The sequence below is a fragment of the Carassius auratus genome, unplaced genomic scaffold (genome assembly GCF_003368295.1).
Source record: "Carassius auratus strain Wakin unplaced genomic scaffold, ASM336829v1 scaf_tig00013767, whole genome shotgun sequence".
Classification (NCBI taxonomy): Eukaryota; Metazoa; Chordata; class Actinopteri; order Cypriniformes; family Cyprinidae; genus Carassius; species Carassius auratus.
Genome location: NW_020524440.1, coordinates 572,632 through 597,398, shown reverse-complemented (window position 1 = coordinate 597,398; position 24,767 = coordinate 572,632). Strand labels below are relative to the sequence as shown.

The window sequence follows — 24,767 nt, the reverse complement described above, 5'->3', positions numbered from 1 at the left end:
AACTACATTTCCCATCAGCCTTTGTGGCAGCTACAATAAAAACAGATAAATCATCGATTACAGTCACACAATTCACATCATTTGCGCTTTAGTATGTTGCATTAGTGCTAAATAATTAGTGTATTTATAGGAAAGGAGAAAAGAAAGAGAAATAGCATATGTCCAACGACCACAACAATTTGAACGCAGCTCATGTCACAATTACTATTTCCAAACTCGTAAGAACCAAGCAGGAACTTCCCACATAGTGAAAACATTGCACTTAACCCAGTAGGCTACTGATCCGCTTTCTGTTGTAGATCGCTAATTATATTTTAGACTGAAACTTGCCCTGTAACAAGTTAACCACATTTTCTGCACACCCCCCCCCCCAAAAAATAAAAATAAATAAATAAATAAATACAAATAAATAAATAATAATAATAAAAAAAACTTACATTTTGAGATTTATTAAAAAAAATTTAGCAGTTTGATTGTATTTCACTTCAGCTAAAGAATGTCACAGCAGAAATGGTATTCTGACATTGTGTTTTAGCCTACTATGGTAAATATTTAATATAGGCTATGCAAGTCCATGGGAGTTTATGTTCATCATTCAGCTTTTGTGCACTATGGACCATTTAATGATTTCAAATCATTCTTTCTTTCTATTTTTATTTTTTAGACTTTGCACACTATTTTGACGGCAGCCATATTGCACCAGAATGCCCACCACACACCAGCTGACTGGTGGAGAAGAGATAGAGTGATGAAACCAATCAGCAGATATGGGGATTGTTAGGAGGCCATGATGGTCGGAAGCCAATGGGTGAATATGTCCAGAATGCCGAGGTCACACCTCTACTCTTTTCCAAAGACATCCTGGGATTTTTAATGACCACAGAGAGTCAAGACCTCGGTTTAACATCTCATCCGAAGGTGCTGAAGTTGAAGCAACTGTCTTCAACACTGATAATAGCAATACATTTTTCTTCAGCACCAGATTAGCATATTAGAATGATTCCTGACGAATCTTGCGATACAGTAAAGTAATGGCTGCTGAAAATTCACCTATGCATCACAGAAAATTTAATTTTAAAATATATTACATTAGATATAAACTTATGTAAAATACTATTGTCAACACAGAAAAGATTACATGGGATGTTTACATTCTGTGTGTAATTATGGTCTATTCATATATACATTATTTTTGACCCGTTTTCAATTTTTACAATTTTATAAATAAGCATTTTTACATATATCAAGTTCAAGTTCAAGTCTGCTTTATTGTCAATTTCCACATGTACAGTACATACATACAGAGAATCGAAATTGCGTTACTCTCAGACCCCGGAGCATACAGTGAACATTAACATTAAAGCCTAAAAAAATAACTAGATCAAATATAAAATGTAGATACAACTATACAATAAGGGAATGATATAAAAAAGACATAATAAAATTAAAAATAAAGTTAAATAAAGCAGTGCAAGGCAAATTACAGATATAGTGCAAATCAATGAAGTAAACAACAGTGCAGTTAAAAGATTTTTTAGTGCAAAAAAAAAAAAATCACTTATTCAAAATATCTTATTAAGTCTGATTAAAGTGACAAGAGACAAGTGACCAAGAGCAGTTATTTTATTTAACTGACTGATGAGGTAGTGGAATGATGTCAGTTCCATGCTGAATGAGGTAGTGAGCAGACCAATGCTGCACAAGTGACTAGTGCATGCCATCATATAATAATTAGTATGTGTGGAGGGGGGGGGGGGCAGGTTCGGGAGGGAGTTCAGATTCCTTACAGCCTGGTGGATGAAGCTGTCCTTCAGTCTGCTGGTCCTGGCCTGGAGACTCCGCAGTCTCCTCCCTGATGGTAGCAGGCTGAAAAAGCTGTGTGACGGGTGAGTGGGATCACCTGCGATGCAGAGGGTGTCCCATAAATGTCCTGAAGGGAGGGGAGAGAGACACCAGTGATCTTCTCAGCTGCTCTCACTATGCGTTGTAGAGTCTTTCGGCAGGACACATTGCAGGCTCCATACCACACAGTGATGATGCTCGTCAGGATGCTCTCGATGGTGCCTCTATAGAAGGTGTACATGATGGGGGGTGGGGCTCTGGCTCTTCTCAGTTTGTGGAGGAAGTAGAGACGCTGTTGTGATTTCTTGGCCAGTGCTGCGGTGTTTTCAGTCCAGGAGAGGTCCTCTGTGATTTGCACACCCAGTAACTTGGTGCTGCTCACTCTCTCCACAGTCGCACCGTTGATGGTCAGAGGAACGTGCTGAGTGTGTGCTCTCCTGAAGTCTACAACAATCTCATTTGTCTTCTCCACGTTCAGAGACAGATTGCTGTCACTGCACCACTTGGCCAGGCGGCTCACCTTACTCCTGTAGTTTGTCTCATCTTTGTTGCTAATGAGACCCACCACACTCGTGTCATCTGCAAACTTAATAAAGAGGTTGGAGTTGTGTGACGGTGTGCAGTCATGGGTCAGCAGAGTGAAGAGGAGGGGGCTCAGCACATATCCTTGTGGGGCCCCAGTGTTCAGTGTGATGGTGCTGGATGTGTTGCTGCTGACCCGTACTGCCTGAGGTCTTCCAGTCAGAAAGTCCATCAGCCAGTTGCACAGCGAAGTGTTGAGCCCCAGCTGACTCAGCTTGTAGATGAACTGTTGAGGGATGATCGTGTTGAATGCTGAACTGAAGTATATGAACAGCATTCGGACATATGAGTCCTTTTTGTCCAGATGGGTGAGTGCTGAGTGGACAGCAGTGGCAATGGCATCATCTGTCGACCGGTTGGACCGATATGCAAACTAAACTGGAAGGGCTCCGGGGGGGTTAGACTTGATGTGGTGCATGACTAGCCGTTCAAAGCACTTCATGAGGATGGGGGTAAGTGCAACAGGACGGTAGTCATTGAAGCAGGATGGAGATGGCTTCTTTGGGACTAGGATGATGGTAGTGGTTTTAAAGCATGTGGGAACAACAGCCTGACTCAGTGATATGTTGAAAATGTCTGTGAAGACATCAGTGAGTTCTGCTGCACAGTCTTTCAGTACACGCCCAGGGATGTTGTCAGGACCCGGAGCTTTGCGGGCATTGATCCTGCTGAAGGATCTCCTCACGCTGTCTGGGGTCAGAGTCATCACCTGGTCGCCGGGAGGAGGTGGAGTCTTCTGTGCAGTGGTGCTGTTTTGTTGCTCAAAGCGAGCAAAGAAGGTGTTCAGCTCGTTCAGCAGAGAGATGTTGTTGTCACAGGTCCGTGGTGGGGGCTTGTAGTCCGTAATGGTCTGTATCCCCTGCCACAGGTTCCTAGTGTCTCTGCTGTCGCTGAATTGATGAGCTATCCTCCTGGAGTGCTCTGAAACAGCTAATATTCCTCTCTTATTTCCCTCTGTTTCCCTCAGATGAGCATACGGTGATCTTTTTGTGAAAGGGTCCACAGGTGTTTGTATCTGTTTCTGCCAATCGCCAAGCGAGCTCCTCCATTTTTATCATCAGATAGTCAGCATGCTCATGCAGGCCAGCATAAACCGCCTCTTTAAGCCCCAGAAGAAGTCTGACCTGCGACGTCTGCTGTATGGCTCAGAGAAGGTTCTGGACAGCCTTTTCTATGTCATTGATTCTGATCCTGGCTTCATGCTGTCAGTCCTCCAATGCCTGCCTCTGCCATCCTCCTCCAGAGATGCTCTCAGTCACATCCTACAGGAAGCCATCACCCACATATTTATTTGATCAAACATAAAGTTAAAAGTAATATTGTGAAATACTATTACAATAATAAATAACTATTTTCTATTTATATATATATATATATATATATATATATATATATATATATATATTTTAAGATGTAGTTTATTCCAGTAAATTTTCAGCATCTTTACTGCAGTCTTCAGTTCATGATCCTTCAGAAGTTATTCTAACATGCAGATTTTTTTTTTTTTGTTTGGTAATCAGTTATCAATAACTGGACCCGTTTTTGCTGCTTAACATTTCCTGGAAACATTTATTTGAAACATATATACTTTTCAACATTATATATGTTTTACTTCTATCAGTATAATGCTTGTATGCTGTCTGTATGTATAATGGCTGTATGCTGTAATGCCTGAATGAAAACAGTCATTTCTATTTAATAACACACACACACACACACACACACACAAACATCAAACAAGGTTATCTATCATGGTTTCTGAATATATTAAAGAGCATGCTGTTTTTCAGTATTGATAATAATCAGAAATATTTCTTGAGCAGCAAATCAGCGTATCAGAATGATTTTTGAAGGATCATGTGACAATGAAAACTGTAGTAATGTTGCTTTTTTATTTTATTCAAGCTATATGAATGCCACCCTATATAATTGATTATTGATAACATTGAGTGCCTGATAATGTTACAATAATAGACTGTATAAAAATATGGAAGTAGTCTCCGTGCCGTCTCCCATTGGTTTCTGAAGAGCATTTTTGATGCCAAAAGTAGGCGGAGGCGGCTGTCGCCATCTTGGCAGCACGTCACTGAGCATAACTCCTGGATAATCGAAAATGAGCAAAACGGCTGGAGCTGGTTGTTGAAACATCAGGGGCAATCCACCTGTCACTCAAGTGGCTGAGCCCTTAATTGTGCAGAACTTTATTGCTTAAAATAATTTAAACGGATGAGCCCCCTCACAGTTGTCACAAAGGGCAAAATTAGCTATATAGACCAAAATATATATGTATTTTTTTGTACCAGGCTGTAACGTTTTTTTCTGATGTAAAGTTGTGCATTTTAACATGAGGAGTCTATGGGATTGATGGCAATGCATTGCAGTTTTAGTCGCGTGTTGGTTTCAAGAGACGGTTGCCGCTTGGTTACAACCAGTGCTGTTCAAAACATATTGTTTGTGAGGTCCGATTTTGGCTTGCACACTCAGCACCCTAAAAATTATACCTATTATGAGTCATAGTCCTATAGCAATGCTATAATAAGTCTATGTGTCATTTTGGCACAAACTATTTTTCATCTCAAGTTGGTGATTAAAGGAAGTGTGTGTGGCACTGATGTCACATGCAATAATTTCCACAGTAGCGCATGTTAATAAACTGAGACTCTTGTGTGTAAGGCTTAAACATGGCCTTCTGTGCTTTTTAATACTAAATTATACAAATTAATCACATATCTGTGTAATATGCAATTAGTTGTGTATTTTTTTCATATATAAAACAGGTGGCACCTTTCCCCTTACTTTTCTTCTCTGTTATATCAGTGATTATACTTCATACCTATGGGCAGTATAGGCAGAATGAGCATTATGTGCGTTACACACAAAGCAGGACAAAATTACTAGATTACAAGAAAATCAAACATGCTCACCTTGTATAACATTTTATGAAGCATATACAGTGTGTGTATAATTATTAGGTGAATCAACATTCTGATCATATTTTTAAAAGCACTATTACTAATTCTAAACCACATCTATCACTATTAATTTAGTTTACAATCATACAGAATATCTTATAATTATATTCAATATGTACTGGAAGTGAAAAAAACACTGTTGCTTCAAAAGGAAACACAATTCACTAAAAGGGTGAAAACCTTTGATGTAAACATTTATCTTATTTTGTCTAAATGTATTTTTTATTTATTTAGTACTACCCTTCAGAAGCTACAAAAGATAAATGCATGTTTCAAAATAAGTACAATTTGCACTGATTTTCAAATTCAAAAAGTTTTCACCCCCTTAATGGAGTGTGTTTCCTTCTGGAGCACCAGTGAATGTTTGAACCTTCTATAATAGTTGCATATGAGCCCCTCAGTTGTCCTCAGTTTGAAAAGATGGAACTCAAAATCATACAGTCACTGTTGGAAAGAGTTCAAATACACAGAAATGCTGAAAAACCACAGAATTTGCAGGACCTGCAGGGATTTTTCTGAAGAACAGCAGGCAGGTCACTAAATAAAAAACAAATCAAAAACAACTGTGGATCATTCAGCTAACAACACAGTCTATGTAAACTATTATTTTTATAAAACCAATTATTATTTTCACTTGTGGACAATATATTTTATGTGAAATATCTGATTCAGGCCAGTACTTAATAAAATATAAGATGCATTTTGTTTGATCCCTCTTTTGTTCAAATTTGTAACATTTTGTAGATTCTGCAAGGTGTAGTTATGTGTGTGAATATACAGAATGTGTGTGTGTGTGTGTGTACAATATGTATGCATCGATGTGTATATATGGCAATAACATTTTGTCCACATTTAATGTTTTCATTTTATTTTCATTTTTAGAGAAAATGAAAAGGAGAGAACTTTAAGGCATTAACGGCATTGAAGAGGACTCTATTACAACTAGAAGCAACTCAAGCACACAATGGTGACACACATTTATAAGAACTTATCCTGTGATATAAACATGGTAATTATTCAGATTATTCACATTCTCATTGTGTAGCACTGGTCTAAAGGGGTAGTTCACCCAAAAATGAAAATTCTGTCATTAATTACTCATTCTCATGTCGTTGTTAACCTGTAAGACCTATGTTCATCTTCGGGACACAAATTAAGATATTTTTGAAGAATTCTGAGACCTCTCTGACCCTTCAGCATATCTGCGTGACACAGCTGACACAGAATAGCATACGCTGTTTACGTTCAGTGCGTGGATATTCTATAAATGGCACCAGGGTGAAATCAAAGAGACAAATTGTTTAATAAAGTCATTTTTTTTTTCTTTGCGTACAGAAAGTATTCTCATAGCGTCCTAAAATTATTGTTGAACCTGTGATGTCACATGGATTATTTTACCGATCTTCCTACCACGTTTCTGGACCTTGATCATGATAATTACATTGCTGTCTATGGGAGGGTCAGAGAGGTCTCAGAATTCATCAAAAATATCTTAATTTGTGCAAAAGGAAAATTGAAGAAGCTTTTGCATTCCATAATGCCTTGCAATGTGTTGCAAAAACTCAGTTGTTCAATGCTGATGATATCGGTGTAGCTCATCTGAAGCACTTCCTGTACAAACCCTCAAAAGTGCTAGACCACCATCTCAAGCTCCCTCAGTTCACATGGTGAGTAGCTTACAGAGTTTCATTCAGTGTCAATATAAAACCATAGACCATTTACTTTCTTAATACATGTTTATGGATTTATTGAGCACAATTCATAATCGAAATTCAAAAAAATGTTACCTTCATTGACTTCCATGAAACTGTAATAACTTGGTTTGCCTTTTGAAATTACTTTCCTCTTCGACTGACGTCGCCTAGACCTCGTGGACATTAAATATTAAGTTAACAATAGCAAAATTAAATAATTTAATTGTATTCAATTTCAAAGCTATTAATGAATTAAAGGCTATGACAATAATAAAAAATAAGAGTAGTTTCCTGGTCAAAAAGTATTCAGACCTGACTTTTGTTTTTTATGTGTAAAACATCCACTTTTCATCATCCAGTCATGTCCCGTCCTACATTTTCCCTCATTGAATATTCTATTTCTCTTTTAATTACTTACACTAAAAAATTGGTTTAGAAACAATTTCACTCAGAAATTTCCAGTAAATTTCATAATAAGTTGAAATGCCAAGTAACATTAAATTAAATGTGGAATTTTTACATTTTCTTAAAATAATAATCAGTAATAATAATAATAATAATAATAATAATAATAATACTCATCATCAATGATTTCATTTTATTTACAACTTAGAAAAATATTTTCTACAGTATAATGGGTTGGGAATGAAGTTAGTATTTAGTTAGTAATATTGACTTTAAGCTGAAAAGAATCAATAAAAGCATTAAACCACATGCAAAAATGGGAAAATCATTAGCGCTTTGACTCATTTATCCAAATCAGTGTTTTCTTGCCATCAGAAACACCAGATGGCTCTCTAGTCCTAAAAAAAATTATATTAGCCAGGATTTCCACATTCTGTGAAAAATTAGACCACTTTGCCACAAATTCTGCAACAGTAAGCACTTGATTCGGCAAATCAAGTGGCTGAAATGTTTGATGTGAGGTGCCTTTTATGCAAAAATGCAAGCAAATAAGGCCAACCTAATGATTAGACTAAAACGTCAAAGACCACATGATGTCTGTAGTTTAAACTGTGTCTATCTCAAATTGACTGACACTGAGTTTTTTTTTTTCATTGCTATTAAAGTCTATGTTTTTCATAAGACACTTCAGCCTCGGATTCTTTTTTCAAAAACATCTTACCACCTCCAACCTTTAAAATGGTAGTATACAGTATATATAATATTTACATAATAAACTGTAATTTTTTTTTCTAAACTGTCCTTTTTGTTCTACTGGCCACTGGCAAGCTTGAGATGTACGCCTGCTTTACTCAACTCGTCACTAATCAGCTATCAGTGAACTCACTAAACTGCTGCGATGTATCAAAAAGGAAGAAGAGTATCTCTTTATTAGTCACTTCCCAAAATAATGTATGTCTTCTTTGTTTGAGGCCTTGGCGTGTTTCCTTAATGCAGTTAAAGTCCTCAAATTCATGATAATTTTTCAGTTCAACTTTTCATGCATTGAAAAATGACACATAGGCCTACTACTGTTCAAAAGTTTGACAGCAATTGATTTTTTGATGTTTTGGAAGATGTTTTGTCTCTTCTGCTCACCAAAACTGCATTTATTTGCTCAATAATACAATACAAACTTTAATATTGTGAAATATTATTACAATTTAAAATAACTGTTTTCTATGTTTTTTTAAATATATATATATTTGAATATTTAATGTATACCTGTGATGTCAAAGCTGAGACCATTACTTGTTTTCACTGTCACATGATTCTTCAGAAATTCTTCTGATGCTGATTTGCTGTTCAAGAAACATTTCTTATTATCAATGTTGAAAACAGATATTATTGCTTTTTTGTGGAAAGCATTTATTTGAAATTGAAATTGAAAACATAAAACATGAAATTATTGTTGTTACTTTTTATGTGTTGTTTGTTTTGCTTTGATACTTAACAACTATTAAAAAAATGATGTTCATGAAGATTTCATGCATGCCACTTTAAATCATATTACAGAAGTATTGACTGGTGACTTGTAAAAATTGCTAACTCATGTGACACTCTTGAGTTACTGATGTTTATTCTACAGACACAGTAAAGTTTATTGACTTATTAACCGTATCAGTATCATGTGTTGTTCTTTTATCTGTTCCTACAACGTCATTTATGCTTTTCATCCTTCCTTTTTAGTCCCAACCATAAAAATGCCAACCTTTCACACAAAATGTTAAGAAGTAATCAGGATTTTAGATAACATAACTAGGTCACATTAGAACATGTGTATTGCTTTTAATACATAAGCTATGCGATATGAATGGATATTTTGTCACAATTGATTGTCTGTGCTGATAAAAGAGCATAAAATAATTCCTGCAGTCTCAATCCCCATATCTAAGGATACATTCACACTGCGATCTTTGGTGCTTAGATCGGATTTTTTTTAATTTTTTTTTTTTTTTTTATAGCTGTTCACACTGTTGTTTTAAATGTGGCCAAAATCAGATTCAGGGGCGCCCCCAAGGTGTTCTTTCACTGTACATTTTGAATTATCAATTTTTTCAAGATGTATGGATCTAGATAATTTCATATAGTGACTATCACACAAAGAGTGACGTTTTTCTCCAAAGCTCACCATAATTACAAATGTAATATTGACTTTATACAACAGTTCAATAAACAAGAAGTTAAGAGGCTTACGTTTAAGACAACATATTCCCTTTTTTTGCTACATTCCTTAAACAAAAATCATTCCAAACACAGCCACTGTTTTGCGTCTCTGAGCAACATGAAAAGAGTTTCGTTCCTGAATGAATCAACCGTTTAATTGATTCTGTTCAATCGCAGTGACTCGCTTATTAACAGTGACTCGCTGACACCTACTGGCAGTTTTAATTTCACATTTAAGGTACCCTTTCATTTTTTTTTTTTTATTAAAAACATCAGTTTTAAATTTTTTATTTTTAAAATATCAAAACATTATTTATTCATGTGTAACTGCATGGTTAATGTATTCCATGTCCCACAGAGCTGCATTAAACATATATATATATTGCAAACCCCCCTTTTTCATAATTTTTTTGTGCCACCCCAAGATTTGTGCCACACACAAGACTATAGCCTCATCTGGCCACCTCATTTCAATTTTCTGGGGGCACCGCACCACTGATTTAGATTTCCAGTGTGAACAGATCGCCATAGTGAATGCTCGATCTATAGCTTTAACTCGTTTTTGACCAATAAACATAGGGGCCCACAGGTGTCGTCTAGGTAGTCAGCTCACTAGTCAGGTTTACAGACGCCATTGGGTTTTTGAGCCACAGCCCTTGTTATCTTTTACTGTCTATGGTTATCAGTCACTACCTAGTGAATACATTGTGTTAGTGCGCCATCTACAGGACAGGTGCAGACGTCACTCACGGTGGGGGTTCTGTCAGCAAGCCAAAGAAAGCGTTTAGATGGGCTACATCGGAAAGCTGCATCTTTAGCCTTTATCTAATCAGAATGACAGTTAATTTGCTAAAACAAGGCTGACAGCAAACACAGTAATAGCAGCTAGAGAGAGTTTGTACTCTGTTAGCAGTGTTTTGCTGTAGTGAAGATGGCGCAGGCACTGTCAGAAGAGGAGTTCCACCGTATGCAGGTACAAATCTCTCTATTTGCGTTTAAGTTACATCTGATACAGGATGTGATGCACATACGAGATCGTTAACATGAATAGACATTATTTCGGTTGAGAATATGTGTAAAGGAGTTTGTTTTATTGGTGAAGATGAAGCGGATTGGGACTCTGTTAGCTGTAGCCTGCAAGCTAACTGTTATGAGGCCGAAAATTTATTTTAATGGACGATTACGATATTTTATTTAGTGTATGCTATCGTTAAGTTAACAAAATTACTATTCGTCGATATGAAATTGAATATAGTCCCTGTTCGACGCGTTTGTGACCTAATAAATATTTGTTTAGCCTGTTAGCACGCTAACCTGTATTTACCGTTAGTTTCTACACAATTAAAGGGTTTGCAACTTAGGTTATATGTGTACTTCATACATATTTTGCGTGAAAGTTAGTCTATTAAATATCAAATCGCTCTTGTTTTGCTAGACCAAACTCTAGAAGCATTTAATATTCAGTTTCATAGCAACCAGACTATTTAATTAAACGTTTCCATTACGTAAACAAACTCTTTAATACATTGTAAACCACGGTTTTAAAATGATTCATAGCATAAAAAGAGACTGTATGATGCTTTTATGATGATTTGTTGTCTAGGTGGTCGTTATTCCTGATTTACATTAATCAATAATGTATGAAATAATTCCTTACCACAAATATTACTCATATAATATGTTTTTGCTTTATGAGTTTCTCTTTTAATGTGTTTGTCGACAGGCTCAGCTTTTGGAGCTGAGAACACAGAACTACCAACTATCTGATGATCTGCGGAAAAATACAGCAGGTGAGTGGAGAATGTAAACCTAAACCTTTACTTATTCAAAACACTGACCAACGTGTTTTGTGATATTAATGCAGCAGATTGTAATTTGTTGTTGTTAAAAGTCAGATGTCTTGTTGAACCTGTTTCAACATTTGTCACATTTTTTTAATTTTATTTTCAGATATAGTATCGGTTGATTTTTAAAGATTTAATTCTGTCAAAAAGTTGTGGGAGTAACTCTTATTGGTAGCTGAGAGCATGATCACATTTATTCAATGATTTATTTAAGATCTATAAAGATAGATGTTCTTATTCTGGTTTCTGAGGGCCTGGGGCCGGTTGCACCAGTTGTGTGTAATCAGAACTTAGTCTAGTTCAAACATCAATTTATGAACTTATAAATATTGATCTTGGTGTGCAAATGTGACCTAATTTATTAAAGTAAATATTTGCAGAAGCTTAAAATACATCAAGGAGTTCATGTTTTGCTCATACACCTCAATCCTATAGAGTTAAACATTTAAAGAATACAATTTGTTTAAAACAAAACTCTACATTGTATAATTTGAAATTATAAAATATTTAAAGGCATGTCATGTGATCAGTGGACTGTGAACATGATAATGGGTTGTTCTATTATTGACATATTAACTTAAAAATAAATATTTTAGTTTAAAGGGTTTGGGAATCCTTACTTTATTTTATCTTCAGAAATAATCATTGAAATGTGATTATTTATTTATTAATATTTTGTCCCTAAATAATTTTATCTGGTTCTCATGGAAACATACTAAGTGGAATTATGGAATAAAAATATTGCAGAATTCCATAATTATGGAATAAACGAAACAGTTATAAAATGCAAAAACAAAACAGCAACTTTAAAGTGTATGGAAACTACTCATTTACAGTTTTGAAATCTCCTTATTGGTAAGTAAAGGTAGATGTTATTTTAACAGCACAGCATCTTATGAAATTATGAATGACTTGGCAGTCCTTCACATTTTTTTTTGAGAAAACTCTGATTTCAAGTATGCAGGCTATTATGTTGACTTTTATTAGTTTATATAGGCCTGCTAATTATTAACAAAATGCATTAGCAGTTTCTGCTTGTGCAGCTGTCTGTCAAAAGTGATAAATGCACATATTTGTGTTTCATTGCATGAAGTGAGTTTAGTACCTAGTTATGTTGTAACTTTATTATTCTGTGTTACAGAGCTCAACAGTGTCCGTCAGAAGACCTCGAACCTGGAGAAAGACTATGTCAAAGCACAGAAGGTAGTCATTGCCATGAGATAGAGGTCTAGCTTTATTGCAGGCCTTGTGAATTTGCTTTGTGTGCTATTTTCTTGCCTTCTCTTTTAATGGGCTGGGAGTAAATTACTTTTCTGGCCTGTTCCCGGTTGTTTTTTTCCCCCATCTTTTTTTTTTCTTACTTTCCTACAGTGAACTAGACAGTTTGCATGCATTGCAACACAACTCACTTGTCTCATCATGTTGTTAGTGTTGTAAATGTAAGGATCAAAATGTAAGACAATACATTGTGTCCATGACTCAGCATTGCCAAATCACTCATAAGTCTGTATGAATAGGCACAATGAAGCAGTTTGCTAAAAGTAGTGTTTAAATGTTTTTGTTTGGTTGTGCTAGTTTTGCACAGTTCATCTTTAAAGGAATAGTTAAAACTATTCACCCTCAGGGCGTCTAAGGTGTAGATGAGTTTTTTCATCTTAACAGATTTGGAGAGATTTATCTTTATATCACTTGCTCACTAATGGATCCTCTGCAGTGAATGGGTGCCGTCAGAATGAGAGTCCAAACAGCTGATAAAAACATCACAGTAATACACACGACTCCAGTCAATCAATTAATATCTTGAGAAGTGACAAGCTGTGTGTTTGTAAGAAACAAATCCATCATAAAGATGTTTTAAGTTTAAACTGTTGCTAATATAGATGTCCTCATCCATAATACTGCTTTCTCCACTAAAAATGTTATCTTGTCTGAATCAGGAGAGAAATATTCGCAGACCAAGCACAGTTTACAAGCAAAATAAATCCAAAACCGTACTAACCATTATCTCAATTGATTTTGATGTGAGATGGGATTGGAGCGGTATGGATTACATATGAATTATTGTGATGTTTTTATCAGCTGTTTGGATTCTTATTCTGATGGCACCCATTCGGTCCATTGGCGAGCAAGTGATGCAATGCTAAATTATTTAAAATCCATTCTTTTGAAGAAACAAAATATCTTGGTCGCATTCTAGGATTAATTCTATTTTAGTTATTAATTTTGTTTAGATAATGTTTTCTTTTTCACCCTCAGGCTTTAAATAAGAGCAAGAAAGCACAGGTGAGATTTCTTCTTATATCAGTATTTGATTTTTGACATTATTTGAATAGGAATAAAATAAAATGATACCCTGAGTTCTTTGGGAAAGCTTTTTGTCTTCTAACCATGCTGTTTTATTGTCTTATTTTCAGGAGGTAGATGCCTTACTCAATGAGAATCAAATGCTTCAGGGCAAGTTACACAGTCAGGAAGATGACTTCAGACTGCAGAACAGCACACTCATGCAAGAGCTGTCCAAGGTGCTGAGCCCACACACAGTATTTAACCCCTGTCATGACCATGAGCATTTATGCACAACTATACTAAAAAACCAATTGTTCACAGTCACAGGAACTACATCAGTAATTTATAACTAGAACAAAAATTGTCTTACACAGTAGTCACATTGCTACAATTTAGACAAAATTACATCCAAAATGGCAGACAGTATCTATGGAAGAATCAATATACATTGCTCCAGTAATCAGTGGCACATGTTCCTTCAGAAATCATTTTATTATTCTGATTTGGTGCTTAAGGAACATTTAATATCAATGCTGAAAACAGTTGTTACTTAATATTTTTGAGGTTTTTAAATAGATGAATAGAAAGTTCATAAGAACAGCTTTTGATTGAAATAGAAATCTTTTGTAACTTTACAAATGTCTTTACTGTCGCTTCTGATCAAGTTAATGCATCCTTGCTGGATAAAAATGTTTTAATTTCAAACAAAAATGATAAAATCTTACTGATCTCACACTTTTGAGCAGTAGTGTTTATATTTGATAAAAAGTGGCACATCACAGAGATGATAGTCTTCACCTTTGTACCCATTATGTGTTGAGGTTTTACATAAATTTTCTGATGGGTTGCTGTGTGTTGGTGCAGTTATGTTCTCAGATCGAGCAGTTAGAATTAGAGAATCGGAGACTGAGGGAGGGTCAAGGGCTGGAAGGACCCGCCTCTAGCCCCGCCTCCGGTCCGGTGGATGCTGAGCTCCTGCGTCTACAGGCTGAAAACTCCGCCCTGCAGAAGAAATTAAAAGGTGAAATAAACTCATGCATAAAGCCCTCATCTGCTTTTCCTCACAAAAAAATTAGGATAAGATTTAAGAAGTGGGCTTAATTATAGTATTCATAATGCATCTGTGCAGCACTTCAAGAGCATGCAGATGTTAATGATGGAAAAGCAGCACTCACAGATGGATCGGCTGGGACTAATGGGGTCCAATCAGATGCTAGCGGTCACAGTGACGACCCTTCAGCCCCAGGAAATGATCAGATTGATCAGGTAACAGATCATGGGTTTTAGTCTCACAAGGGTTGGGATGCTGTACCATGCAGAGGAGGTTTGGAGTGAAAGAACCAATAAAATGAAATGTCTACTAGGATAAGAATTAAGCCATGTGCAGAAATACCAGAACTCTCAAGATGACAATCGATGAAGCTATCTTTACCACAAATGAATTTGAGGTTCATGCATCTTCTGGTGTACTGTATATGAATAGTTTGGAACAGCTAGGTATTCTTATGCGACTCTCTAAAAATACAAGTTTCAGTCAAAGTAAACAAGTTAGTTTACTCCGAGTATCCTAACAGTAGAGTTTCAGATTAAATCAATTATTCAGCTACGCAGTGCTGCACTCTTTATCTGGAGGAGTTTGCTGGAGTTCTCAGAGATCATATTTAATGCAGGGGCTACAGATGCTGGTTGAACTGTGGCCAGACACAGCAGAGTCACCACCATCAGCTTTTTCTGTGAGATCTGCCCACTAAAGGGAATGCAAGGACAGTGAACTGGTGTTAAGTAATTGACTAGCACACACCATTCATTAGCATTACCAGATTTGATCAAATGAGGGCCGTAGCTAATCAGTTGTTCTTTATATAGTTTAATCCAGGAACATTTATTAAAGACTTGGGTCGATTTGTTTCCATATGCATAAAGTCAGCTTTCATAAAGTGCTTTCCTTTCAGCATCCACTGATTTCTATGTTTAATGGGGTTTTATTTGTGGAGCTGCTTTGTAGAAACTAAACCCTGTGATAAAGAGTTAATTTCTATATATTTATGGCCTACTTCTGTGCTCTCTAGGCCGAAGTGCAAAGCATCAAACTAGAACTGCGAGATAATGAGCTGAGCGGTGAGTACATCTTTTTGACAACTTCTTTTTAAAGTTGTGACCTTCTCAAACATACCGAGGAGTTAACGGAGTAGAACAAGGGAATGTTGTGTTCTGGATGTTCATATAGCAGCACAATGGTCTGACTTTGCATCAGTTCTTCACACTTCTCAAACTCAAGATATTTTAGGGGTCGTGTGCATTAATATCTGTTAACGTTGCGTTTCAGAAGTGGCATTAAAGCTTCAAACGGAAATGGAGGAGAAATGCTTACTGAGGGAACAACTCCAGACACTAGAGGTAATAACATCAGTTTTGCCCTCTAAATACACAGAACAGCAGGAAAAAGACAGAAAGACAAAATTTCATGAGGATTCATGGGTGTGTATTTTTACCCTCACCATGGGTGCTAATTTTGGATGCCTTCACTCTCACTTTGCTCCAGAGAATGCTTTCATTTCTATGATAAAACTTGCATTTTGTAAGTTTAAATATTGGAAATGTTTTCTAGAATGAATAGATAATTTTACAATGGAAAATTTGAGAAAGTCTCTTATTTAAAATAACTTTTACATTTTATGATCAATTTTTTGTAATCAGATGCTACTTTTAAAATAGTATTTTCAGTTAATTTATTTCATTTTGGATTCTGATTGATTCACTTTTTCAACTATCAGATTAAATATTCTGTTTCTATTATTCTGTTTATCCATATTTTAGTCCCCATACAAAATACCTTTTTTGTTGAAATGTATTTCTTGTCATTTGAAGATGTCCAAGCAGGCAGAAATCACAAAACTACAAGAAGAAAATGCTAAAGTAAGTCTAATTTGTCTATTGTATTTAGCATTTGTGCTCCATGATAAAAATGTCAGTGATTGCCTTTTTTATTTATTTATTTTTTTTTTTAGTTCTCCGATAAGTTGAAGAAAAAACAAGAAAGGTAAGTTGCTTTTTTTCAGATTATATGTTCAGCACTTTCGTATTACAGTGATGGTTAGCTTAAAAATGAAAGTTAAATAATTATTTACCTGGTGGTCAGTGTTCCATTTGAACACATTATCTTCTCAAGCACAAGATGAATGACTTTCAATCCTCCATTTAACTCGAGTCCTCCTTCTCAGAACTCTCTGTGTGATTACATCACCTTTTAGTGTTCCATTCTGGATGCCATGATAACTTGGCTGTGGCCTAGCGACAGTCTCTGTGTCAGTGTAATGAGTCTGAATGTGAACTTGTTGTGCTGGCACTGACTGTACAGTAGACTGCTGTATCAGCATGACTGCCTCTGATCCGCATCCCTCTGGTCAACACAGGGCCTGTTTTTCCTGATCAGGAGATGTTGCCTGTTATTTATCACTGCTGTGTGGTTTTTTTTTAAGGGCCAATGAGGATTCAAGTCTCTTTATGCTTCTTTTACAGCTTCCAGCGGCTACAAGTTGAGAAAGAAGCACTTTACAATGACAGCAGGTAAGAAAGACAAACTCAGCAGAGCAGTTGCTTTGCGATAAAGCTCAAAAGGGACTTTTTAGGAGCCTGGGTTATTTATTTTCTCAATGAAGTGTTACAGAATAAGGCTTGAACCTAATGATAAATTGCAGTGATTGAATCTTTCATTTGAAATGGAAAAACAAAGCAAAGTAAACACACTATGTTGGTTATGCAAGAACAAAATTAATTTAAATGTATGCATTTAGCAGACGCTTTTATCCAAAGCGACTTACAGTGCATTCAGGCTATCAATTTTTTACCTATCATGTGGTCCCAGGGATTCGAACCCCCAACAAGCGCAATGCGCTACCAATTGAGCTACAGGAACACAAAGATAAACACCCATGAATCTGATGGGTGAATTTTGAATTCGGACTGTTGATGGTATACTTATGAATTTAGTTTATGATACCTATGAATGTTGTACATTTTAAACTGATCTGCTTTGAATAAAAGCATTCGCAAAATAAATTTTATCCTGACCCTAGTTCTCTGTTATTCTGGATCATACATATTTGTATCCGTTAAAGGGGTAGTCCACCCAAAAATACCTCAGCTCACCCTCACCTTCACCCTTTGGTCATCCAAAATGTAGATGAGTTTGGTTCTTCATTGGTGAGATTTGAATAAATGTAGCATTACATCACTTGCTCACCAGTGGATCCTTTGCAGTGAATGGGTGCCGTCAGAATGAGAGTCCAAACAGCTGATAAAAACACCACATTAATCCATAAGTAATCCACACCGCTCCATCCATCACTAAATGTCTTGTGAAATGAAAATCTGAGTGTTTATAAGTAACATCTAGAGCATTTTTACTTCTGGAACCCAACTCTTTATTAAATCTTCTGTAATGGTTACCCCGCTGAATTTGCTGTTTTATTTTGGTATTCATTTTGTGATGCCTGGGTATAGACCCTAGCACACATTAGTCACACCAAACCCCTCATAGCACATGATGCATTTGTTTTCACAGGACTAAAATTGATGAGATCCAACAGAGGAAGGAGGAGGAGCTCAAATCCATAAATCTTCGTGTGCAGAAATTGCAGACAGATTTAATGTCTGCCAACCAGGTGAGATCCGCTCAGCCCCAACGTGCCAAACTCCCTAATATTAAAGCCCATTTGTTGCACATTTCAGAGGGCGATCGATGGATGGCCACAAAGGGAGTATGATGATAAACATTTGCAAACCCTTGAAAGTGCAGTCAGTGCTTCAGGATCAGACTCTGGCACTGAGGCACATCTGCAGAGATTAATGGAGCAAAGACACACTGCTGCATCCATCACTGTCATACTAAAAATGCATTGAATCTTCCTGCCTGTTGGTTTGTGTGTGTGATTTCAGAACGTCTCTGAACTGAAGGAGCAGCTGCAGAGTAAACAGAAAGAGCATGAGATGGCCATCCTAGCGCTCAAAGATCAGGTAGTGCACAAGATTGGCTAAAAATGTGAAATATTCATTTCTTAGATGACTGCTGGATGCCAGTCGCTAAATTAAACAAATTAGTGCCGTGTGGTCATGCAGCCACATTTTAAATGTTTTAATCTTGCATATTGCGTAGTATACAGTACATGCTGCAGATTATGCTAGTGTTCCATTGCAAACATCATCAGAGGCACTAATAGGAAGAGTACAGAAGATAAATAGTTGGTTAAAATGTTCATTTAGCATTTATTTTTAATGTTTATTCCGCCACAGATGGCCGTTAGTGCATCTCCAGAGAATTAATCTGCAATCTCCACATCTGCTGTTTACTAACAGGTTTATAAATGAAAGAAAGCAGGCAATTAATCTGTGTAAATTGAGTGTGATTTTAATGATAATAGGTCCTACAGATTCAATTAAATAAACCATAAAAGGCTCATGTGGGTGTTGTTGTTAGCGTGGAACACAATTAAGTTTTTATTGTTCCACTTAAAAAAATCTAATAATGGAAATTAGACTTTTTTTTTTTTTTAAAAGCAAGATGCAGTTTTACGAAGTTTTGCTTGGAAAGCCTTTTACAGTCGTATAGGTACTTATTCAGTTCAGCCAGATTCTCATTTACTCACCATCATTTTATTCCAAACATGACTTTGTCTCGACGCAGTGAAAGTGAGTGTGGACCGATGTTATTGAGCTCAAAAAAATGTAGTTCATAGGACTTTTGCACTGTATTCTAAAACTTTTTGAGAAAAACCAACTCAATTTCATGTGGTCAAATTGTTATTCATTGATAATCTTCCCCTAAGGTGTAGCTTTCAAACGTCACACATGGATTTTTGTTTTGAACTACTTTGATCTTGTAGTGCACTGCATTTTAATATTCATGAACGGCAATAAATTTGTTTTGCTGCCTTGTTTTTAACAAAACATGACTTAGTGATCAATTATGATTATATATATGCGTTTTCTTTGGAGCGTCACTTTCATTGTACTGGAGCATAAACATTCTTCAAAGTGTTTTTTGGTTCTAAGCAACATTAGGGTGAGCAAATAGTGACCGAATATTCATTTTTGGCTTAACTACCCCTTTAATATGAACCGGAAGACACAGCAGTCTTTCTGCTGATAGTAAACTCTTTGTGCTTAAGGAGAAGTTGGTGAAGTTTAGAATTACCCAGAGAGCATGCTGTTTAATTGAGCGTTTATGGATGATGGTGCTCAGGATCAGCTGAGTAATTAAGGATTAGTGGGGCTCACTGCAGGTGGCTCAGGGGCACACGCCGGGACCCCTGGGGAAGGGCTGCTCTTGTACTGCCGTTGGCCCTACTGCAGGTCCTGCCACCACAAATGTCTTCCACTTCCACCGTGAGGTGATAAATCTTAATTAAGCAGCTGTCTCTAATGAGCAGCAAGCAGATAAGGATGAAGAACTTCCCTGTTCTGTTTTTCTATTCAGAATTGCTTGACTGGGTCTCTTCTGTTTGATGTGGTTTTTCTAACTTGGCCTGTTTTCTCTCTCTTCTTTTCACTTGTTTTGGGCGTTCTTTCTTTATGATCTCTTGCTCTTGATCATCCCTTGGGCTTTTATCTGTATTCTTTTCATATTAAATTATTATTTTATTCAAAATGTTAATATTTTTAATTAATAATTTAAAAAAATCATAAAATTTTCCCCACTTTTTCTTTAATTTAATTTTTTATTTTTCTTAAATTAATTTTTTGCTTTTCTTCCTCATTTGTTCTTTATTTTCATGCTTTTGTTCCCTTTATTATTTTCTGTTTTGTATTTTTTCCTTTCATATTGTTTTTATATATTTTTTCCCTTAAATGTTTATTTTTCATGTTTTTTGGTTTTTGTCTAATTTCTATACAAACACATTCAAAAATTTCCTATTTTTTATATTTTATTTTTAATTTCATTAATTAATAATTTATTTTTTATTTTTGGTAAATTTCTTCCATTTATTTATTGCTCTTTATTCATTTCGTTCCTTCATTTGGCATTGCTTTTTTTGTTTTTGTCCTCCTTTCTCTCTCTGTCTCCTGGTCTTGTGGGGTGGTTTTTTTGGGGGCGGAGCTGCAGGTAGCGTGTCAGAGCGCGTTCAGTCAGGAGCAGGTGGAGGGCATGCTGAGTGAAAACGATGCTCTCAGGACAAACCTAGCAGCCCTAGAACAGGTACTTGACCATGATACAGCATCATGACCTTTATCAACCTCAGTTCCGGCATCATCTTCACTCGAGTAAGCGTCTGGTCTAACACACATGATCTTTGTACCATTAACTGTTAATACACGCATGCTAATGTCAATTTTTTCTCTCAGTTCACATCAATTTGTTTGATGCCATACACTTTCTTCTTTTAAAAAATTTCAATATCTAAAAGGAATTGTATGGAGGTTCCTAACACAAGAAACCTCCTGGTTTTAAAATCTATCTGTGATTTTCTAATCGCATAGTGATTGTTGTCTTCAATGCAAGTATGGCTGTGTGATATGTATGTGTTTGTATTAAATAAGAGACCAAACCTATTTTAATAACACTCTAAGGCTGTGTAGTTCATTTGCTACTGCACATTAACCCTGACTTAAGTAAAAAAAAAAAAAAAAAAAAATCAGTTTTTAAATATATTTATGAAATATTTTTTTGTATGTTCACGCATACATTTCTACATAAAAATGTGTTGCGTCATGCTTGACAGTTTATATTAAGCTTAAAAGCACTCATGTATACATATATGTTGATATTTTATTGAGCACTGTGCTGAATTGCTTTTCTCAGCTTCTTTTGTCTTCTGTTGGCATTTTCATGCATGTGCAGTACACCGAATTCAGGCTGAATAAGACTTAATTCAGTTGTCTGGGCTTCTTTGGGGTTTATCTGAAACTCAAATGTTCGTTTTTTGCAGATCCAAACAGTGAAGACTCAGGAACTGAATTTGCTGAGAGAGCAAAATCTGACGCTAAACGCAGAGCTTCAGCAGAAACGTACTGAACAGGAGAGCTTTCTGGCTCAGAGAGATGATCTCAACTCACAGCTACAGGTATTTTCGCACCTGTTAACAAAACTGAAAAGCATATGGAACATATTAAACCTTTTTTTTCTAAATAAAATGGGCATAGGAATCATATTATACTATACTATTATTTGTCTATATTATTTTTTTTATGCCAAGAGCAGAAAAATCTGATTGTTTTTGAGAAAATCCTTTGTTTTTAGTTTTAAAGCCTTCTTTTTTTAATCAAAAACATAATTCAATACTTTTATTACTTCAGCAGTTACAAATATTTGTAATGTTTTAATGTAGCTAAGTAATACATATTTTAGAATTAGTATTCAGATCAATTCTAAAAATGATTTGACGGACTTCTTGCTGATCAGGAGTCAAACCGAGCGAATGGTCGACTACTGGAGCAGCTCACTGAGCTGGGTCTGGAGAAGGACAAGCTACAGCAGGAGTTAGAGGAGGCCAGAAAGGTGACGACACACACAAACCCTCTTTTTACCTTCTGATCCTTTCACAATTCGGTCAGTTCCCACTGCAGCAGGTGAAAGTAGTTTCAAGTTTGGTGCACTCACTATCTCTGTCTTGATTTAAGCTGTTTTAGTGAGTCAGTTCACGCTGCTCATTCCTCCATCAGTTAATGCTCTGATCTTTAGACCATCATAAGGTCTTTATTAATGTAAAAGCCGCAATCGGATTCAGACAAAAATGAGTGCCGTAAGATTCACCTTTGGAGTTCTTTTGTACAAGTTTTATTATTTTAGTGATGCTAGTCAATGCTTCTTGCACCAAAACCAATTTTTACAGTTTTAAAGTGCCCCATTATGGATTTTTGAAAGTTACCTTTCATGCAGTGTGTAAGGGAATTCAATCTGAAAGTGCACCGTGTATAAAGTTATTGTCTCGTAAAAGAAAGAAGTGACTCTGAATCATTGAAACAAGTCATTTTAAAAATGAATTGTAAGCCGTTTCTCGTTGATGTCAGCATGAAACATTAGCATATTGCCTGTCCACTTGTTGGTCTTCGCATTGGTCTGAATGAAAATGCTGATTCATTCTTTGCAACTAGGTTTAGGTGCTGCTTTTGGAGCGGTAAAAATAGCAGTTTCCCTGGTAATGCTGTACACAAAGCAGCACTGCGTTTACAAACGCTGCTTTATCAGGTATGATGAAATGAAAATCAGATCAGCGCCATGTAAAGGAGGGGTTTGGAAAAGTGAATCGTTGAGGGAGATGGTGAGCAAGTAAGGTAAAAATAAATTCATATTAGACAATGAAATTGTTTTTTGCCCTTGCATGCGTGTCGACCCATTGTTGGGGACTCCCAAAACCAAAATATGAACCTTTCATAACCCATAATAGGGGCACTTTAAATGATCATTTTCCACCATTGTTGTGAACCTTTAAATTTTTGCTACAACAATGTAGATCATCCTGATATAACACACTTTTTATACATTTGAAATCTGCATTATATTCAGCACAAAATAATATAAATGAATATTTTACAGTTTAAAAAAAGTTTTTCTCCAAATTACGATGACACTTAAAATGAGCTTAATCTTGAAAATAATATCACAATAAATAAAAAGTTTGTCTATGGCATTCTTTGCTATATAAATTCAATTATGGAGAATTCTATTCATCTAAATACCTGTAATTTAAATAATTCCTTAAAAGAAGAAAAAAATGTGTGTGTGGTACAGTCTTGACAATGACTGGAGCTTTGATATTGCCACATTTTATTTAAAACTAAATTCAACACTGATAAGAATGAAGAAAGTGAACACTATCTTTAATTCTTTATTTTATATCTCAGACTGCAGATAAGCGTAAGGTCATGCTGGATGAACTGGCCATTGAGACGGCACAGGAAAAGTCTCGGCACAAAGAGGAACTCGGGGATGTGCGATTGCAGCATGAGAAGGAAGTGCTGAGCATCAGGGCCCGCTATGAAAAGGAGCTCCGCGGCCTCCATGAGGAGAAGAACCGCACGGAAGAGGAGATCCGCTCACAGCTACGAGATGAGAGAGTAAGGAGCCACGAACATTCAACTAAGCACTTAACCTCAGGTTTCTCCAGGTGGAATGTGTCTGTACAAAGTGTAATCTGGGCAAAAGCGATCTGCTAAATTTCTGTTTTTTCAGGCTCGTACCAAAGAGCTGGAGGGTCTCCAGCCGTATGTGGAGGAGTTGAAAGCTCAGGTTCAGTCTATGGAGGGGACAAAGGGCTGGTTTGAGCGCAGGCTCAAGGAAGCAGAGGTGCCGTGTGTTCACAATCATCTCTCACTGCAAAGCACTTGCAGAGATGGAAACTGTCTTTTGTTGTTTGCATCTGGCTACATCAGTATCATTCTGACCACATGATGTCAGTGTTGTTTTTGTCATTACTGTGTTGCAGACTTTAAAATGCCAAACGGTGAAGAGCCTTTATAGTGGATTTATTGTTATATTTCAATTTCTTATCAAAGTAAAATATAAAAAAGAAATTGAACCATTAACGTAAATCCACTAAAATACTTTTCTTTTCACCATTTTACAGTTTTATAGTCTGTAGCTTTAAAGTTTGAAATATAAATGTAAAATACTAATTTCAAACTTTTTTTTTTGTTAATTGTCAAATGGTAAAAATAATTTTAGTGGATTCTCTTTTATATTTCAAGCTAAAAAATATTGCATTCATCTTAATGTCACTCTTGGATATCTGGGTGATTTATACTTGATGTTGGTGTCATTTGTTTGTGTTGTGAGCAGGAGACCATGGAAAAGAACAAACTGGAGCACACAGAAGAGATCCGGCGGGTACAGAAAGATCACACACTTCAGCTGGAGGTAAACCTCTGGATGTGATCAGTGAAACACATTTGTTGTAATGAGCGGTAAAGCTATATTTAGCAGATCTTGTCTTTATGATATT

At 36.1% G+C, this 24,767-nt stretch overlaps 1 protein-coding gene across 5 annotated transcripts in view; it reads left to right on the top strand.

The window, feature by feature from the left end:
- Nucleotides 1-10,419: 10,419 nt before the first annotated feature.
- The window catches only part of LOC113074144 (GRIP1-associated protein 1-like), a 35,591-nt gene continuing 21,243 nt past the window's right edge, over nt 10,420-24,767 (top strand). Inside the window, exons 1-20 of one of the 5 annotated variants that reach the window (XM_026246886.1) lie at nt 10,420-10,673; nt 11,424-11,490; nt 12,686-12,747; nt 13,801-13,827; nt 13,959-14,066; nt 14,695-14,851; nt 14,960-15,096; nt 15,900-15,948; nt 16,157-16,227; nt 16,699-16,746; nt 16,839-16,870; nt 17,350-17,397; nt 18,395-18,494; nt 18,769-18,846; nt 20,933-21,025; nt 21,756-21,890; nt 22,229-22,324; nt 23,671-23,883; nt 23,999-24,112; nt 24,605-24,682. In XM_026246886.1, the coding sequence (XP_026102671.1) occupies nt 10,632-10,673; nt 11,424-11,490; nt 12,686-12,747; nt 13,801-13,827; nt 13,959-14,066; nt 14,695-14,851; nt 14,960-15,096; nt 15,900-15,948; nt 16,157-16,227; nt 16,699-16,746; nt 16,839-16,870; nt 17,350-17,397; nt 18,395-18,494; nt 18,769-18,846; nt 20,933-21,025; nt 21,756-21,890; nt 22,229-22,324; nt 23,671-23,883; nt 23,999-24,112; nt 24,605-24,682 (1,755 nt within the window). In that variant the 5' untranslated portion in view covers nt 10,420-10,631. Of the gene's footprint in view, nt 10,674-11,423; nt 11,491-12,685; nt 12,748-13,800; nt 13,828-13,958; nt 14,067-14,694; nt 14,852-14,959; nt 15,097-15,899; nt 15,949-16,156; nt 16,228-16,698; nt 16,747-16,838; nt 16,871-17,349; nt 17,398-18,394; nt 18,495-18,768; nt 18,847-20,926; nt 21,026-21,755; nt 21,891-22,228; nt 22,325-23,670; nt 23,884-23,998; nt 24,113-24,604; nt 24,683-24,767 lie in introns of all 5 variants that reach the window. The other 4 variants (XM_026246885.1, XM_026246888.1, XM_026246887.1 and 1 more) reach the window with 4 other exon arrangements.